The 19,653-nt window shown below is 43.4% G+C and overlaps 1 protein-coding gene across 1 annotated transcript in view; it reads left to right on the top strand.

The window, feature by feature from the left end:
* Positions 1-18,873, top strand: part of Ankrd44 (ankyrin repeat domain 44) — a 260,349-nt gene extending 241,476 nt beyond the window's left edge. Inside the window, exons 19-28 of the mRNA XM_051153824.1 lie at positions 606-693; positions 2,308-2,425; positions 3,615-3,831; positions 8,566-8,653; positions 9,915-9,998; positions 11,212-11,357; positions 11,855-11,937; positions 13,789-13,871; positions 15,739-15,830; positions 17,982-18,873. Of these exons, the coding sequence (XP_051009781.1) occupies positions 606-693; positions 2,308-2,425; positions 3,615-3,831; positions 8,566-8,653; positions 9,915-9,998; positions 11,212-11,357; positions 11,855-11,937; positions 13,789-13,871; positions 15,739-15,830; positions 17,982-18,229 (1,247 nt within the window). The 3' untranslated portion in view covers positions 18,230-18,873. The remainder of the gene's footprint in view (positions 1-605; positions 694-2,307; positions 2,426-3,614; positions 3,832-8,565; positions 8,654-9,914; positions 9,999-11,211; positions 11,358-11,854; positions 11,938-13,788; positions 13,872-15,738; positions 15,831-17,981) is intronic.
* The last annotated feature ends 780 nt before the right edge of the window (positions 18,874-19,653 follow it).

Below are 19,653 nucleotides of genomic sequence, written 5' to 3'. Positions count from 1 at the left end.
AGAGCCAGCAGCTCTAACTAGGGACCTGAAGACCCCTGGGTCCTCACCAGCAGGGGGAGAAGGCTCAGCAGCCACAGGCACTTGCTGGAGCATCCTTAAGACTGCAATGGCAAAGCTGCCCTTTGAGGATCAGTGACACGGCAGAGCTCCAGTGTCCATGGGGAGGAGGCACCTGGGCTGCGCTTTGCTGTTCTCCATCGCCCACCCCTCTTTCCCTCTCTTCTTTATTCCTCCTGGTCCCGCTCCCCTCTCCTCTTTAAAAAGATCTGGAGATGGGCTAGACACAGGATAGGTATAAGGAAGTGGAGTGCCACTCAGTGGGACTGATGTGTGGGGACACTTCCCAAGGGGATAAGAGAGAACACAAAACTTAAGAAAATGTCCCTTAACTCTGGGAACAGAAAGAGGAAGGTAAAGATCAAAGTATGCAGAGAGAAAGAGAAGGGGAGGCAGGGTGTCACTGATTCATGCCACCTGGGCCACCTTGCACTGGAAACCAGGGCTGTGTGTTAGTTACTGCCTTGAAGTCTCCATACATTTCACTTTGGAGAGCAACGCCCACAGCGTTGTATTGCTAAAAGAATGCCCGTTGTTTTCTTTTTCAGTTATTAACGGTCACACGCTGTGTTTGAGGCTGCTTCTGGAAATAGCAGACAACCCAGAAGTGGTTGACATGAAAGATGCCAAGGGACAGTAAGTGCTTCGTGTTGACCTTCTGCCATGTGTCAGCCGCAAGAGCCGACTGGTTGGTTTGTTGAGCAGTGGGAAGGGCTAACGGCTGAATTGTAGGATGGGAGTTCATCTCTGTGAAACTCCTGCATGAGGAGCCTTGAACAATGAGGCGTCACCACCAGATCACGTGCTTAGTGAAGCACTCAGTGTGTGCATCTCTTAATGACAGCGAGCACCTTTTTTTTTTTGGTTTGTTTCCTGGACTTAATATTTCCTGTTTCTACCTATCTTTGACTTCAAAAGCTATCACGTTCCCACTTTTTTTTTTAAAGATTTTATTTATATATTTATTATTTATACTCTGCCCCCATGTATGCCTGCATGCCAGAAGAGGGCACCAGATCTCATTAAAGATGGTTGTGAGCCACCATGTGGTTGCTGGGAATTGAACTCAGGACCTTTGGAAGAGCAGTCAGTGCTCTTAACTTCTGAGCCATCTCTCCAGCCCCACATTCCCACTTTTTAATAATGGCAAAAAGGCAAACCTCAAGAGTTTGTCTATTGTGAAAAACAACAACAACAACAACAACAACAACAACACTTCAGATTTTATCTTCTCCTGAGTTTGTTTTCAGTTTCTATCTGGTGGCCTAGTCTTCACCCAGGCTTTTCTTACAAACAGGAAGTGCAAACAGAAAGGCTCTAGTTATGTCCCTAGATGCATGAACTTGGTGACAGTCAGAGCAGGGCCCTGGGCTTTCTTCTGCACTAGTCAGACTTATCTTCAGAGCCAGGAAGCTCTACCCATGCAGGCAAGCCTTGAGCAGAGACCAGCATAGATTGCTATGAAAGGAGAGCTGCCATGACAGAGGCGAGAGGCTCTTCTGCATGCGCACATGCCCCAGCCAGCTGGCACCTACTGATTGCCACACAGTTTTGAAAACAGTAGAATGAATGTGAGATGAGACCTTCCCGTGCCCTGTTCCTGTGTGTCATGCCACCATTCCGTGTGGCCCTTGAAGACAAATGGGTCTCTTGTTATACATGAAATAGACCATAGAAAATACTGGGCAATTATTAAGAATACAAAGAGAACTCTCCTCTGGCTGCAAGTAATTTTTTTTAAATCTCCTTTTATTTTAAATGCATATGGGCTTTATTTATAATAAACTACATACAGAAAGAACAGTTATGAAACAAGCAGGAAAGCCATATATAAAAGTTACATTCAAATCTTGAGCTCATTTGTCCTTGGCAACCTTGAAGAAAATACTGTCTATCCTGTCTAGGTGAGTCTAAAGTTTTGTACCTAAATCATTCTCTGTCATATCTTCTATTTATCAACTAAAAAAAAATCCTTCTAGACGTTAAAACATTTTCTTAAATCCTAAACGACTTAAGCCTAACTGTGAAGCTACAACGTTGAGTCTTCAACCCCATCAGAGACTTGAGAAGGAATAAAATTATTACTTAAGTAAGAAGTGCAGGCAAGCAGCTTCCAAAACTAAGATGACAGAGACGGTTTACTGCCCGGCCAGTCACCCATTCTCTCGACGTATCTGGCAGACATAATTGTGAAGCAGGAAATATGAAGGGCTTGCTTACTCCAACATGCCTGCTTTTCTCTCTCCCTAGGACCCCACTGATGCTTGCAGTAGCATACGGACACATCGACGCTGTTTCATTGTTACTTGAAAAGGAAGCGAATGTAGATGCTGCTGACATAGTGGGATGCACAGCTTTACATAGAGGGGTATGTACATTTTTTTCTCAGCCTCAGCCAGGTACCTTTTTCAGTGAGCTTGCTTTGTTTTCCCCTATGTGAGGTTTTGGGGCGGGGGGTGGGGAGATTTGCTTCATAATATAGTCAGTTAGCTTCACAGTCAAAACGAAATTACAGAATCTTACACAATGATATGATAAATGAAAGCTGCAGTTAGGTCCTCGCCCAGAAGAGTTTGTGTCAGACTGTGATAATAGACACATGAATACCTACTGTTGGAGGGATTACAAAACACATGGCACAGAAGATTTGCAAAATGCACACACACACACACACACACACACACACACACACACACACACACACAGAAATGTGCACACGCTATAATCTTTTTTCCTCTTAGTATCTATAAAGGACCATTCTCCATGCTTAAAGACTTTTCTGCATGGCATTTCTAATGTGCCCTTGTGTGTAGGTACCAAGATGAATTCAGTGATCACCTGGTTTTGAGCAGCCATGCTATTTCCGTTGCTCTTTGTGAAAATTGAGGGCGATGTAGGCCTCCTGTGGCCGAGTCTTTTGTACACATCTGCTGATTTTTTTTTTTTGAAAGACAAAAATAAGCTAAATGGACAAAGGTTTAAAAAAATCATTTTTTTTTAGTAGACCGTTTACTCTACCTTTGCTGTTGACATACACAAGCCACAGTGTTTGTGACCCCCACAGTGTCCAGCAGAAACATGCATGTTAGCTTAAGATAGACAGGCTCTGCTGCCGCAGCGCCACCTAAGCGTGGAATAGGCTGTGCTTTCCAGCCTTGTGTACGGACACTGTGTGACACTGCCAGAATACACCCCTGTCCCCACTGCAGCATGTGATTGTGTTGTCGCCTGTGAGGCCACTGCTTCTCCGCCCATTCCCAGGTAAATAAAGTGAGTCAGAGAGAGTGCAAGAACAGCCAGGGTTTTTAATATAATCCTTCTTGATGCTGAAGCTGGTGTCTTCTAATGCATTATACCTTCCAAGGTTACGTTTGGACGGATTGTTCCAAAATGCTTCTCCAGGGCTTCTCTGTAGGGACTTTGCTAGGGTTGCTGTGCTTCCTGCTGCCCAGCAGCAGAGCCCTCAGTCAGCTCCTCTTAGGCCAGGGCTGCCAGCCTCAATGGTGTTATCACTAGCCAACTGAGGTCTGTTTTACATGTCAATTGCCATGTGCCAGATTATGACGGGACACGAGGAATGCGTGCAAATGCTGCTGGAGCAAGAAGCATCAATCCTCTGTAAAGATGCCAGAGGGAGGACACCCTTGCACTACGCGGCAGCACGGGGCCACGCCACATGGCTGAGCGAGCTGCTCCAGGTTGCTCTCTCTGAAGAGGACTGCTGCCTCAGAGACAACCAGGGCTACACACCACTGCACTGGGCTTGCTACAACGGTGAGTTGCCAGTCCTCTGAGTGACTGCACTGGGCTTTCTGACCTCGGCCCCCCTGTGACCTCAGTGGAGGTGAGGACATTGCTGCGCCCTGTGGTTTCCAGTGTCTGTGTACTCCAGGCGTGTGCCTGGCCTTCCCCCCCCCCCCCCCCCCCCCGTGGCTGCCATGATGACTTGCTAGGTAAAAGTTTACTTCTCTCTTTCCGTGACTTGTAACCCCTCATCAGGATCACTTAGCAATTGTAATATGACTTCCTGATCTATAGGAATCACATGAAGTATTAAAACAAAAAGGTAGAAACAAAACAACCTATACAGTATAGTTCCTGTCACAAGGAAACACTATTGGATGCATAGTTTACATTTTAGTGTTTCTTTTTTCTTTTAAGACAGATTTTCTCTGTGTAGCCTTTGCTGTCCTGGACTCGCTTTGTAGACCAGGCTGGCCTCGAACTCACAGCCATCTGCCTGCTTCTGCCTCCTGAGTGCTGGGATTAGGGCATGTGCCACCACACCCAGCTTGGTGTTTCTTCTTCTTACTTTTTTTTTTTTTTTTTTTTTTTTTGGTGTTTCTTATTTTAATATTCATATCCCACATTTACTTTGATGCACTTTCTACTTGGAATATTTAATTTTTTATTTCAGTTATTTGGAGAAAAGGAGTGCTAATTGTACCAATTTGTAAATATTGAAAGGGGCTGAGGATAAGGCTTGAGGAGTGCTTGCCTAGCATGCATAAAGCTTTTGGTTTGCTTCCCAGCACTGCATCAAAACAATTAGGTCTGGTAACAAAGCTTTAATCCCAGCACCTAGCAGGTAGAGGCAGAAGAATGAGAAATTCAAAGCCACCCTCATCCATCTGGCAGGTTCAAGATCAGTCTGCGCTACATGAAACTCTGTCACAAAACTAAAGAAAGAAAGCTAACACTTTCTATTTCCAAACCCACTTTCTGATAAGATTTTGTATGTATATCTCATAATTTTCCTGAGATTATAAACTTAATACACCTGCTTTAAGTGGAATTATATGACAAGTCTCATCCATAGCTTGCTTCCTGTTAGTGCTTCCTTAAAATCATATGACAGGCTATCTTTAGACACTGTATGTGTCAATAAATAGTCTTAGTAGTGATATACTAATAGCCAGCACGCACATGCACACAAACGCATTCTTACTCTTCAGAACTTAGTGTTTAGTCAACCAGATCCCCTTTTGAGGGACATTCAGTTTAACTTGGGGGTTTCTCTCCTGTCACAAGCGCTGTGGCAGTATGTGTGTTCTTACTATAACATGAAAAACTCATTCTATCCAGAAGTGAATTTTTTTTTAACAAAAGGCATGTCTTTAAATGGCAAGGAATAATATTTTACACAGAACACTGCCATAATATGATAAAACTATTTTTCCTACAGCTTTGTCAGCCCAGAGTGAGTCTAGTTCTTTTTATTTTTGGCAACTCCAAGAGTAAAAGCATGTTGTTTTTTGTTTGTTTGTTTTGTGTGTGTGTGTGTGTGTATGTGTGTGTGTGTGTGTGTGTGTGTGTGCGTCTCACAACCTGATGCCATATTTATTGGCTACTGTTTCCATCCATGCTTGCTTTCTCTTGCTGAGTGGCTTAAGTGTTCTCGTGCGTCTGTAAGCCTGGTGCCTTAGCCGTGTAAGTCTTCTGCACTGTGTATTGGGGTGTTTTGGGTCCTCGTCTTGAGTGCCCTTTTCCATCCAGCCACTTTGAGGTTGGATCTATTTTGTGGTGTCTCCGTAGCCAGCCTTCATAAGAAACTCTCACACCTTCTTGCTGAGGTGACGGATCTCTTCTATAACCATTCCTTACTTTACTTCTGTGGCTCTGCACTTGCATTCAGTTCCATTATGTATTTTAATTTAGAAATTGTGATTATTACTTTTGGGAAGAGTTTCTGTGCTTTAATTACACGACTTAAACCTGTGTGTATTTTCATTAGTTTTTTTCTTTCATTGGTTCTACCTTAATTTTAAGGTGAGTTTTTTCCCCCTCTTCTACCATTGGTCAACTGTAAGTTTTTTTTTTTTTTTCCACCTAAAATAAAATTTTGAAAACCTACAACTTGTGAGCTCTCTCTGGCAAGGGAGAATCAACAACAGGAAAGAACGGGTTCTGAAGAGGGCTGAACGTGAGGGCAGACACAAGCCTGTCCCAGACCACATCCTCTCCCTGGTGCTGGGGCTGACTTTCTGCTACGGAGCCTTTCCGGGGTGCAAGCACAGGAGAGCAGACATTCCCAAGCCCCCATGCTTCCGGGATTGTGGAGCAGCCCCTTCCAGGTCCACAGTGCCCTTCGCTGGGCAGTGTGACATGTTGAAGGAGTGTGTCACTCTCCCTTTCCCTGCACAGGCTCAGTCTCACGCTGAGAAATGGACCATGCAGGCTAAGATGTCCATGGTCATAGAGTGATGGAGGCAAACAGAGAGCTAGGTGACATCACTTACTTGCCTAAGGGTGTCACGTGCTTTATATGCCCTTCTAAAAGCCCCATCACACATCTCTTTAGTTACAAGAAAGGCTTTGTTTGTACTTTAATATTTCAAGCCGCCCACATGGGAGCTTTGACTAAATTATCCCTCAGGCCCATCAAGAAGAGGTTATGAGTTAGTGATCTGTGATGAAGCCAACTAGCCGTGCTTTCCTGCCCTAGAATTGTATAGCATGTCCCAACGCATGCTGAGTCCTTTACAAAGTCCTATCATCTTGTGACATGGGCCAACTGTGAATATGTGTAGGAAGTTGAGGTTTAAAGAGCTGCACGTAAGTTGTCGCAGGTCATGTACAAATAAAATGGGCCGTGCTGGCTGGTTTAATGCCAACCTAACACAAACGGAGTCGTTTTGGAAGAGAGGCTCTCAATGAAGAAAATGCCTTCAGCCAGTTGGTCTGTGGGCAAGCCTATGGTAGCTGTGGGAGGGTCCAAATCACCACGGGCAGTGACACCCCTGGGCTGGTGATCCTGGGCACTAGAAGAAAGTGGGCAAGTCAGGAGTAATTCTGCTGTGTCCCCCAGGATGACCCTGACCTTTCTGATTTCCCTGCCTCTACACTGCCACATCTCACTGTGTGTGGTGCGAGAACTCAAAGCCAGGGCTTCATGCATGCTAGGCAAGGCTTCTACCAATGGAGCTGTTGGTTTCATTAAAGAAAATACTTACATTGGGACAGGCAGAATTGTTGGTGTGTGGAAATGATCTGACACGTAGTAGGTACTTTTAAGCACTCACTGAATAAACGTGAAGGAGGGAGGTGTCAGTAAAGACACAAGATTGTCACTGAGTTAGTCATTGAGTGCTCTCCATTAACAAGGCACTTTATAAACATTGTCACATTTACTCCTTGTGACAACCTTCAGTTACTTACAAAAGGTAAATATTGAAGATGATGATGGTGACTCTTTAATGAACAAAAGAGTTTAAATTCATTCATGAAACACATATGTATGTGTGCGCGTACACACACACATACACACTAGACACTACCATCGGTGTTTAAAATATATCAGGAAACAAAACAGAAAAAGACCTTTGCAAATTTATACAATTGTATAATAAATAAATAAATAACATAGTATGTAAAAAGCAATTAAGTGCTATTTCTCAACACGAACAAGCACAGATGAAAGGGCTGTGGTGGTGATAAGCAGTTGTGCTAGTTTTTTGACTTGATTAAACGACTATAGTGTCATTTGACCAAATACTAATCTTAATATTATCAGAAAGATATTCTGTAAATGTGTTTACAACTTAAGGTTAGTTGACTTTAAGTAAAGGAACTTACTAATAACTTAATGATATATGTGGGCCTCACCCAACCTGTTCAAGCTCTGGCTCCTACATGAGTTTTCAGTCTACTGCCTAATTGCTGTTGGATGTGCAAGTTTCCTAATTCCTTAAAATAAATCTCAAATGAAAAAAAAAAAAAAAAAAAAAAAAAAAAAAAAAAAAAAAAGAAAGTGGGCTGAGTAAGCCATGAGGAACAAGCCAGGAAGCAGCGTTCTCCTGGGCAGTTGGCTTTGAGAAGCTGTAAGATGAAGTTAACCCTCTCCTCCCCAAGATGCTTTCGGTCGTGGTGCTTTACCACAGCATTAGAAACCCTAGTTAAGACAATGGCAGCCAGGGTTTTAAAGTCTCGTGTCATTGCTGTTCACCATAACGCCTCATGTTTACTTATGAACTTTAAAAAAGGAAAAAAACAAAACAAAACAAAAAACCTCACTGGGTGCCTACTGTGGCTAGAGGCCACTAAAAACATGGTAGTTTATGTCCAGAGCCTGTTCTGTTGTTTTCTATGTGCCCCCTTCACTTGGGTACATAATGCTAAGTTAAGCTATTTGTGTGGGTGGAAGAGAACTGTCCCTCTAATTAGCATGGGTAGACTGAGGCATGCTGAGGGTGACCAGAATCTATCCTGCTTGCAAATGAGGTGGCTTCTTTATCTCTGTCTGCCAGGCCATGTGGCCTTCACTGCTTGATTTGTTCATTATATCTCAGAGCACCTGTGAGCATAGTTAATAACATTTTTAGCATTTTGTTAATTTTATTCCACAGAGAACAAGCATTCGGCTAGTTCAGGAAAATTCATAGGCTAGAACTCAACACTTAATGGGAAATTGAAAACAAAAATCAAAACCAGAAGACTATGTTGAGCAAAGTCTCTTTCTTGGGAGCTCTAATTTGTTGGTTTTTTTTTGTTTTTTTTAATTCCTTGCAGGTAATGAAAATTGCATAGAAGTACTTTTGGAGCAAAAATGTTTTCGAAAATTTATTGGTAATCCCTTCACTCCACTGCACTGTGCAATGTAAGTAGAAATTCTGGAAAGCGATGGTGCTGCTTCTGTTCCTTTAGCTGTGTGTAGAAAAAAAAATGCCTTTTATGAATGGAAAAAGCACTTAGTTTGCAGATAAGATTAATATATTCCATTCTGCTACTGAAGACAAGCCAGTCCGCTAGCAATGCATGGGTTCTCATGTCAATGATTTCCCAGAAGCCACAGCTCCAAGGTGGCTCACGTATACGTGGGGAAACTGAAGGTGGTGGCCTGAGAGGCATGGTTCATAGACGTGAAGAAAGCTTCTGTGGTAGCCCCCAGTGTCTGGCAAACTCTGAAGAATAAGGCAAGGTTGATACCAATAATATCAGTGGCTGGTTAGACATTTTCTACCAGGAAAACTTTTCATATAATTCATCATCCTCATCTTGTGTCTCTTCCCCACCCTCCTTCTCCTCCTCCTTCTCTTCTTCCTCCTCCTCCTCCTCTTCCTCCTCCTCTTCCTCCTCTCCTTCTTCTTCCTCCTTTTCAAATTTAATTGTTATTGCCAGTTCATAGAGAGAAATGTTATTCAGAGACCGCAGTGACCTTAAGTCAGAGTTCTGAGTCAGCCTGGGGTGCAGGACTTGAAAGTCCTTTCTCTTCAGATCGTTTTTTGAGCTTCCACAGGAAGCTATCAAGCTGGGTCATTTGACTGGAAAGGAACTCGAGGCATGAGATCAGATCAGTAAAGAAAGCGCAGGTGAGAAAGAACCAAGGTGATTTTAGGGGCTGGAGGATGGATCTGTGATTAAGCATACTTGCTGCCCTTGCAGGAGACCCAGATGTGGCTCCCAGCACCCAGATGGTGGCTAACAGCCATCTGTAGCAGTCTCACGGGATCTAGTGCCCTCTTCTGTCATCCTTGGGCACTAAGTACACATGCAGTGCTTGTACATACATGCAGGAAAAACACTGATACACATAAAATAAAAATGAACAAATCTTTAAAATATCAGCCAAGGTGATTTCACATGTGAGGATCGTGTCTTCTCCATTTTGATGTCTGGCCATCACCTATATGGGGCCTTGTGTGAGTGGTATTCCAGGAGCTCTTACAAATGCCGAGGTCCTTAACGGAAGCAGTGGGAGGTTTCAGACTATACTACAATAGTATGCCACTAATATTAAAATCAGATTTTAAAGTTTATATCAACTTGTTAAACATGGGCTGCATATAAAGGTGAGGTGTGAAGGAATAAATAATTTTAATGAGTTTTTTTTTAAATACTAAACTCTACTTTCATTTTAGAATAAATGGTCATGAGAACTGTGCATCATTGCTACTGGGGGCCATAGATTCCAGCATCGTCACTTGTAGGGATGACAAAGGCAGGTGAGTGATGCAAAGGCATCATGTTTATGGTCTTGAGTCTCTGGCTTTGTTGTAGGATAGTAAACCATTTGCTTTTGGTTTTATATACACTTATTTTTATTAGTGCTAAGAATTGAATACAAGGCCTTAGACAAACCAAAAACACCTCTAAGCTATATCTTCAGACCTTAGTGTTTAGAGACAGAGTCTTGCTCTGTAGCTCAGGTTGGCCTTGAACTAGCTATGAAGCCCAGGCTAGCCTTAAACTCATAATCTCCCTGACTCCTGAGTGCTAGAATCACGGACATGGACAGTGCTTGACCAAAGGAAAAAATCTTTTTTTAAATTGAGGAAGTAATGCATAGTGTGTTTTTAAATCAAATATTATAAAGGATGTAGACTTTTAGAAATTGTCCTTCTTGGTCCAGAATCTCAAGCCTCTGCCTCATGGAAAGCAAGAAAGCACCAATTCACACACTGTTCTTCCTAGTATTTGCATTTGCTTAAACCTTTTTTATACACATCTACAAAATAGACATCGAATACATATGAGGACTATTTCTATGCAAGTGGACTTCATAGAACCATGTTCTGCTTTTAGTATATATCCCCTGGAGATCTTACCATACCAAATATAAAGATTTGCCTTGCCTTTTGAAGCTGCATATTATTTCATTGAATGAATGCATAGCATATTGCTTAGCCTGACTTCTTTAGAATATTCATGCTGCTTTCAATATTCTGCTATTTTAAGAAGTGGTACAGTGAACACTCATGGCCGAGTGTATGCGGGACATGGAGTCCTAGGAATGGAGTTACTTCATCAAGGCTAATGCTTTTTCCATTTGGTGACTAATGTCGGGCTGCCCTCCCGAGGAGCACTGCCATCTGCGTTAGATAATGGAGGCTTTTAAAGTTTCTACTTAACCAACCAATTACCTACAAATGAACCCTTAATGGTGAAAGCACGTGTCTCAGGTGAGAGAGAACTCAAAATTTAAAGCTCAGAAAGATGCTGATTTTTGTATCAGGGTCATTGCATAAGCCTTCCCCCCAAAATCTAAAGAGTACGTCATGTAGGTAAAACCTTAGTAACCATCTTGAGGGACTCTTAGAAAGGATTTGGTCATTATCTCTATCAGCCCCAAAGCTTTAAATCTTTAGAAAACACCGTACAAGTGGTCCTTGGTAGTTTCTGCAGACAATTAAATTCATATATGCTTGAAACCTTCAGGACAACCCTGCACGCGGCAGCCTTTGGTGATCATGCGGAGTGCGTGCAGCTGCTTCTGAGGCACGATGCTCAGGTGAATGCTGTGGACAATTCAGGGAAGACAGCGCTGATGATGGCTGCGGAGAACGGGCAGGCCGGCGCTGTAGGTACGTACTTAGGAAGCGGGCTTTGCACTCCATGCCAGCCTAAAATTTGGCACAATGCCAAGCAGCGGAGCCAGCACGGTTCTAGCATGGACGTCTGAAAGGGGCCAGTCTTACTGAAGTCGCCCATGTGCTCGGTCATCTGCAGCTCTTTGTAGCCGTGTCGCTGGAGGGCTGCCTCAAAATAAGCTAACACTCGAGTGAAATTTGTCAGCATTTAGAAACAAAATACAAGAGCAGAGTCATCTTGTCTGGAAATGATGACCCTGTGCTTGGGTTTCAGCTGAAGGCTGAGCAGTGGTGAAATAGTAGAAGTCTGCAGACGGTTGGAACTAGCCCACCCAGCTCCCAGTTTGGATGGAGCAAATATGGCAATAAGCCACATTCCTTCTTTACAGTATAGCTGTGAGCTGTGTTAACTCGTGTTACTGTGTGGCCTCACTGGAACACGTGGTTGCAGGGTAGCAGTCTAAGTAACTCTCTCGTGGCTTTGTCTACAGATATTTTGGTGAACAGTGCCCAGGCTGACCTGTCTGTGAAGGATAAGGACTTGAATACTCCCTTACACCTGGCTATCAGGAAAGTATGTCGTGGGTTTCAAACACTGAGGCTTACTGTTGCAATCATAATGAAGCCACAGGCCCTCTGCCCATCTGGGACTTACGTACCATGGGTTTTAGTTGGATGGCCATTTCTCAGGATTCTGGCAACTGTCCATGAAAATGAAGGGGGAGAACTAAAGGGCGGGGCTCTGGGTTGGCAGATATGCCCCCCCCCCCATCAGAGTGAGTCACGAAGACATGGCTCATGCACTTACCACTTGCAACCCTACCGCATCCCACCTGTCTCGATGCTGCCACTGCATCTGTTTCCCTGGCAGTGATATCGAGTCTTGGTACCACACAATAGGCTAAGGCATTAGCTATATATGGCTCATACACTCCAAACGCTTTCCGTTGACTTTCATTTGAAGACACTGTGATTTAAAAAAAGCCCAAAGTCATGGAACTGTAAAGCAATATCCACATGTGTTGTCACTTTTTTCATGCATATATCAAAAATGCAAAAGTGTCGTAAATTTATTTTTTTCTTCCATAAAGGATACATACAAATGCCTGTGTGTGATTTTTTTTTTTTTTTTTACAAAGTGCATCATATTGTAATGTCAGTCGACACCAGTGGTATCAGAAATCTCAGCCATTCTTCTTCATGTTTTGGGGTTTTTTTTGTTGTTCGGTTGTTTGGGCTTTGGTTTTTTGTTGTTGTTGTTGTTGTTGTTTTGTTTTTGTTTTTAAGACAGGGTTTCTCTGTGTAGCCCTGGCTGTCCTAGAACTCACTCTATAGACCAGGCTGGCCTCGAACTCAGAAATCCACCTGCCTCTGCCTCCCAAGTGCTGGGATTTAAGGCATGCGCCACCACCACCTGGCTTCAGCCATTCCTATCATTGGCTTTTCAGAGCATTATTCATGCTCTGAGAAGAACATGGAAACAGCAGAAGTGCTCAGAATCTGGAAGGTTATGTCAAAGCACAGTGTGTTAGTGAAGGGAACTACGTGCTTTTCAGATGTATTTATGTAAAGGAATCACTTGAGATTGTCACATTCTCAAATTCAAATATACAGATTCTAGCCAGGTGTGGCGGTGTGTACCTCTAATCCCAGCACTCTAGAGGTGGAGGTGGGAGGATCAAGGGTTCAAAGCCAGCCTTGATGACATAATGAAAGTCTATTTCAAAAAACCAAAATTTTTATGTTTTTTATTAAGTCTAATTTGACCTAGGATTTTCTTTCTCTTTTTTTGTTTTAGACAGAATTTTACTGTCTTTGTTTGTCAACCCTTTCTACCTCTGAGATGATTCTGATGACAGTGGTCTTAATAATTGATATTTTAATTATCAAGCATCTATTGTTATAAGATCTGAAGCTATCTGAAGACACACACACACACACACACACACCGGAAACAGGGTTTCTCCAGAGTATGAAGCATAAATGAAGATAAGTGATACAGATGCTGGGTGTCATGGTAACTCCAGGAGAGATGGATCACTGGAGTGGCAATTGAAGGCTTGGAGGAGGAGGAACATGGCGTATGTTTAAAAAGCTTGGAGGACTTAAAGGATGCTGCTGCTGGCTCTGCCCTCCATCGCATCTGCTTTCACTCTCTGGACGTTAATTATAAAAATTACCTTGGACATACTCACATTAAGTATGAACATTTTAGGTTAGCCACATGTTCCACAAGTGCTAATAGACCCTGTGTAGAAACTTATGGGTATCTTGGGCCCATTTACTCTTTAGAAAAGGAATGACTTAAAAAATAGCCTTGAATGTTTTCAGGCAGAGCAAGCTGGCACTTGAAAGTACAATTAAGTAAGCACTCAGGAAGTTTTCCGTGTCTGTCTCATGTTTCTTGCTCTTTTTTTTTTTTTAGGGCCATGAGAAATGTGCCTTGTTAATACTTGACAAGATACAAGATGAGAGCCTTATTAACGCGAAAAACAGTGCACTGCAGACGTGAGTGTGACAACCGTAGCTTGACTTGATCCCAGAGTCGCAGGATGTTATTTTGATTTGTTCTTTGGGAGCTTCTTACATGTTTGAAATGAAACGTGTCCATCTCCGTCACCATTTTCCTCCTCCAACTCCTCCCAGATCCCCTTAGCATGTGCCTTCCCAACTGCATGCTTTTTTTTTTCTTCTTTCAATTAATACATTAAGTCTGATGTTGTGCATGTTTGTGGGCCATCCTCTGGAGCACCGGAAGCCAAAAAGAATGACTCTCCCCGCACCCCCTGGTAACCCCAACTACCCAGTACAAATAGCTCCTCAGTAAGGGGTGGGGCCAACCGAGAGATCGTCTATGCCATCTATGCTGAGATTTTGCCTGGACTGATCTTGTGCCGGTTTCACGCACAGCTTACTGTGACTTGCTGCATGCAATGGCTGTGTCACGTCCAAAAGACAGCGTGCCACAGCTCTCCTCCGCATCACCTGGCTTTTACATTTCTTACTGCCTTCCCCTGAGATGTTCCCTGAGCCTTGGTCTGTGGGTGAAGGGGTGATAAAGATGTCTCCTTTGGGGTGGGGCCAGAGTCATGGCATTTATCCAGCGCATATAAGCACCTGTCAATACTAGCCTTTCTCTGGGAAGCGGAGAGTGATGGGTGTTGGCCTGCCTTCACTTTCATGAAGTTTATTTGCTCATGTCTGCAGCGTTAACTAGAGATACACGATTTTAGGTAGAACTCTATTTTGATGTAGCTCATAGGGTTTGTAAGCTCTTCTACCTGTCTTTTTCTGCTTCATTATAAATTTAGTGAGCTCTCAGAAAGATCTTCTGGGCTTATGAACTGACACATATTTGGGGAAACTGTTTGTATTAGCATCATGGAGTCTGACTGGAAAGCATCAGGTTTATAAATCTAGTGCCCAGAATACATCTGAACAGTTTCTAAGCTATTTGTAGTAATTATATTTTAATGTAATTCAGTGTAACCCTCGGTGTGAAGGTTTGAAAAGCTGCTTCGTTTTCCATTTGGGGAAATTGCTTATGCATTTGTATTAAAGGCAAAGAATATTAGGGTTTATTTATTTATTTAAGATTGGTAAAGGATTCAGCACAGACTACTGAGTGTGATAAAACCCAGTGAGACATCTGTGAACATGTAATAACAAAAAGATCTAAAGGTATATATTAATACCACTCATCTGGATGCACCGTATAAAACAGGAAGTCAAGGTAGCCAGTGAACGGCCTTTTACAGAACACAACAGAGTTTGAACTATCACCAACACTCTTTAAGACGTAGATTATTTATAACCCTTGCAGTGAGATCTGGGCCAAACACATAAGAATAGCTGGATCAATAATACCTAGAAAAGATGTGGTCAACATGTCTCTTTGCAACAGCAAAAATAACCATGCACTACTTGTAGATTCTTAAGTACATCTTCCTTTTAGTGATATGAGTTTACCAAAATGTCGCATTTCCCCCCCCCCCACTGTTAGTTTTCCTTTATATCAGATGCCCAAAAGAACTGTGAAGCAGAGAGACTAGTTCTTTGCTCATAGTTCTGGGCGTTTCAGTTCATGACTGTTTGGCCCCTTTACTTTGTAGGAGGCAGCACATTTTTGACAAGGAACCCATAACTATTCTCTCGCGGGACAAAAAGGAAAGTAGAAAGGGCTAGAGTCTTACAGTGCCTTCGAAGTCACGCTCCACGAACCTGAACATTCTCACTGGGCCCCATGCTTACAGGACCGGCCAAACCCCCCCCCCCGCCCCGCCCACCAAGCCTAGAATGCAGACCTTTAGAAGGTCCCAGCTATACCCCTCACACAGACACGCTATCATGGCTGATGGTCAGTGTTGTCTTTCAGACCCCTCCACATTGCCGCCCGCAATGGCTTGAAGGTGGTAGTTGAGGAGTTGCTAGCCAAAGGAGCCTGCGTGCTTGCTGTAGATGAAAATGGTAAGTAGGAGAAATGAAACGTCACTGCAGGTTGTGTTGATTGAAACCAGAGGACAATGAGAGAGATAGGGATTGCTGAAGATCCAGGATCAGGTTTCTTCCTCTTCTGTAAGAAATCGGGAGTGGGGAATATGTCCTGTCTGTCTCTCTGTACAATACATCGTCTACCTTAGCCCGCCATTGCTGTCTATGCTGCATGTAACATCACCAGCTGAGCATATTTCAGCCAAAAACTTTCAGGCATACCAAAAAGAACCTTTCAGCTTGGCCTTGGGAAATCCAACTGCATCCACCAAGGAGTGAGAGGTACACACGTCATTGGTGTACATTCCAGGGCTCAGTGACGACGTATCTTTGCATTTTAGTTCATTCTGAGATCAAAAGGTTTTTGGGTTTTTTTTGTAAAGTACGTATCAGGACTCACATCTTTCATATAGAAAGCTGGCAAACATGAATAAAACGTTTTAACTAAGGTCTAGGCTAGACGTTTCTCTTGTCCTTTATGACTTGCCTTCCCTAAATGAGCTAGTTTTATCAGAAGCCTTCTTCTCTACTTCCTACAACATTATAAAAATCCTACTAAAGGACCATTGTACCCACAATGCCTCTCACCCTCGGGAAGCAAAGGAGGAAATTCAGGATATTTACAATCCAAGTAACTTTTGCAATGTGACATCCAATTAAAACATTCTGGTATGTTGATCCTACTCAATTAACTGCTTATTACAGACGAAGGGATTAGCAGCTCATGCCTAGTGCTAAGACTTTAGCAGCCATGCGGGTGTCTTGGCTGACTCTAGTTCTGTTCTGGCAGCCCCATGTATCCTAGCATGTGCCCTCCTCTCTCCCTAGCATGGCTCACCCAGGAAGTGCAGCGAGTCCTTTTAATTCTACCGCCTTTGTTTCCCACCTTATCTTCGACCAGCACTACTCACCTTAAGCTTAGCATGAAGAAGCCCACTGATTTTCTCCAAAATGGAGATTCTAGAATAAATGGGTGTCACCATGCTCTTGGGTCTGCTCAGTCTGTGTCTATGGATGCCTTTCTTGGAGTTTAGCTGTGCCTGATCATGGGGGACATTTGGAAAGCATTCCGTATCACACTGCCCTAATAATTCCTTCACTTGTCACTGCCATTCCAGAAGTGGAATGTTAAGGCACCTGACAATTTTTGTTTTCACTCTGTAAAGGTGAATAATCTCTTCAGGGCTGAGAGAGTTGAGAGGGCCCATGTGTCCAGGGCCAGGACACAACAACCAACTTTGATCAGAGCAGTGCCTCCGCTGACTGAGGATGCTCCCTGCTCATTGTGCAAGGGGATCTTTAGCCAGCGGGACAAAAGTTAGATGAGGGTACCAAGTACATCTCAAGAACAGTGTGCACTTCTCATCGTGGGTTGGGGTCCAGAGCCTCAGGTCTGAGCAATAGAGTCACGCCATCTAATTATGGCAAAACAGCCATGTGTCCCACATCTGTGATAGTTCAGATGTGTGGCTTCAGTTGGTGAGGTGACATTTTTAAGGTCTATTAAAATTCTTTTAAATAGTCATAAAGTATTAACTATTCATAACCATTCCCATGTCTGACCTTTTCAAATGGTTTTGATTTTTCTTTTTTAGAATAGTAAGTTGCTGTGTGCTTTATATGAAGTGTACACACACACACACACACACACACACACACACACACACACACACACACACACACACACACACACACACTTGTCATAGAAAGTATCTACTCTCAGGATAAGAGTCCCCTGCAGGGTTTGTGGCTCATGGTGCTCTCTCTCTGGAACTCCCTCTTGGATGTCCCACCGCTAGTTTCTGTGGCTTGTGTCCCCAGCCTCCCTTCCTTGCCATGTGAATCAGTTCTGACAAAGGCTGGAATCTGCCTAACATGGGATACTATTGTGCTTTCTGTAGACATGTGAGCTCCAAAGAAAGCCAGAACCTCCATGAAATGTCGCATTCTCCCTGTCCCACTCCAGTCTCACTCCCAGCATGACTTGTGAGAAGTAACTCCTCTTCTCTGGCATGAAATCTAACTCAACATGCATCTCCACTTGTGAGGGGTAGGAGATGCACTGTGGATGGTGTGCAGCTCTGGACCTCCAGGACTAACCACTGCCTTGTCTGCATTTACGCCCAGGTCATACCCCGGCCCTGGCTTGCGCTCCTAACAAAGACGTGGCTGACTGCCTGGCCCTCCTTCTGGCTACCATGATGCCTTTTTCTCCTTCCAGTACAATGACGGCTGTCAACTTCGTTTGTTTTAGGAAAGACAATTTGAGCAGAGCGACCCTCTCCAGTCTGGGCAGTAGGGTTAGTCTGTGCAGTAACAACGTGGGCTCCGAGGATGGGTGTAATGAAAATGATTCTGATTCGGAAACATTCTAACTGTGGACCATAGAGGCGTTTCCTCCATCACCTGTGTTTCAGGAAGGGATGCAAGCTTGAATTCCGGGTCTATGTTGTGTCCAAGTATTTGAGGCCAAGCCTCCAGAGCCAATAGAAAAGTAGTCAGTCTAAGCAAAAGAGGGCAACTAGCCTGTAGGCAGAAGCACACGTAGGTGGGCCCGGGTTTTGTTTTGCTTTGTTTTCTTTAGGTCTCTAGGTACTTCTATGAAAGCCTACCTCTCATTTTATGTAAGACAACATTTTTAAGTATTTAATTCTTTGTCTATGTGGAGGATGCAACAGAGAGACGAATGTCCAGTCTAAAGATTTCTTTTTTTTCCCACATATTCACCAGTGAGTTCTGTGAGGTCTGTCAGTGTGACCTTCATGTCCCCTGGGAGGGGAGGGAAGAGGAAATGCCTGGGCCCTCTTCTCACTCTGATGTTTACTTTCTCATTAGAAGCCAAAGGTCAAGGTTCATCTTCAGACATAATGCCTATAATCAATCTCTTCCGGGCGTCCACCTGACCCCGCCTCCTCTCCTCTGGAGGAAGAGTGGCAATACGCAGAACTTCTTCCCAGGATCTTGGTGAAAGTTGTCAGATGAATGTGAACATTGATCATGGTTTTTGTTGTTTTTGTTGTTGTTATTGTTGTTGTTAAACAAAATTGAAACCGCACCCAGGGCTCTTCATAGGAAACGTGAGGAATTTTTTTTTTCCAATGGAGTAATAGATCCCAAATTTATCCAATAACATTTCAGGTGAAATTGTATTGTGCCAAAACTTGAAACAATATGCAAGTCACATAGGAAATTACTGCTTATTGAATTGGCTCTTCAATGAGGATGCTAACTTTGGGGGGCTGTCAGAACGGCTGGCACTGTCCATCAGTGGTAGAATAGCAAAAGAGCCACTCAGCCAAGCTCGGGCCACACGAGTGACCACGCACCTGTAAAAGGGAACCAAGAAAACGAAAGCAGAAAGCAGAACTGGTTGGTATGGAAGTACAAGCCAGTTGCCAGTTGCTTAGTAATGAAATCAGAATTGTGAATACTGTGTCTGCTCCCTCTGCCAAAGCTTCTAGGTCGAATGGACCCCGTTCTCCACCTGGAACGGCTATACGAGAAGAAGAATGAGACTTTCAGAATTATGCACACACAGGCACACACGTGTGTCTATTTCTGTATGTACACTTCATCAACCAGCTATCCGTGAGGACCAAAATGCTTCTGCCTAAACTGGGAGATTTTTTTAAACGGTTTTTTCTTTCTAAATGCAAATGAGAACTGTAGTAACTTTTCTATGGGGTTAAAAATGTAATCTTTTTTTGCATACCAGTCTTTATTGTATTTTATATTTCTAATGACACAGATTTCTAGTTGATGGCTTGACATTTGTAACTGATGATGTGTTGACCACAGG

This window comes from Acomys russatus, chromosome 12 (assembly GCF_903995435.1).
Source record: "Acomys russatus chromosome 12, mAcoRus1.1, whole genome shotgun sequence".
Lineage (NCBI taxonomy): Eukaryota > Metazoa > Chordata > Mammalia > Rodentia > Muridae > Acomys > Acomys russatus.
This window is presented reverse-complemented; position numbering and strand designations above follow the sequence as displayed.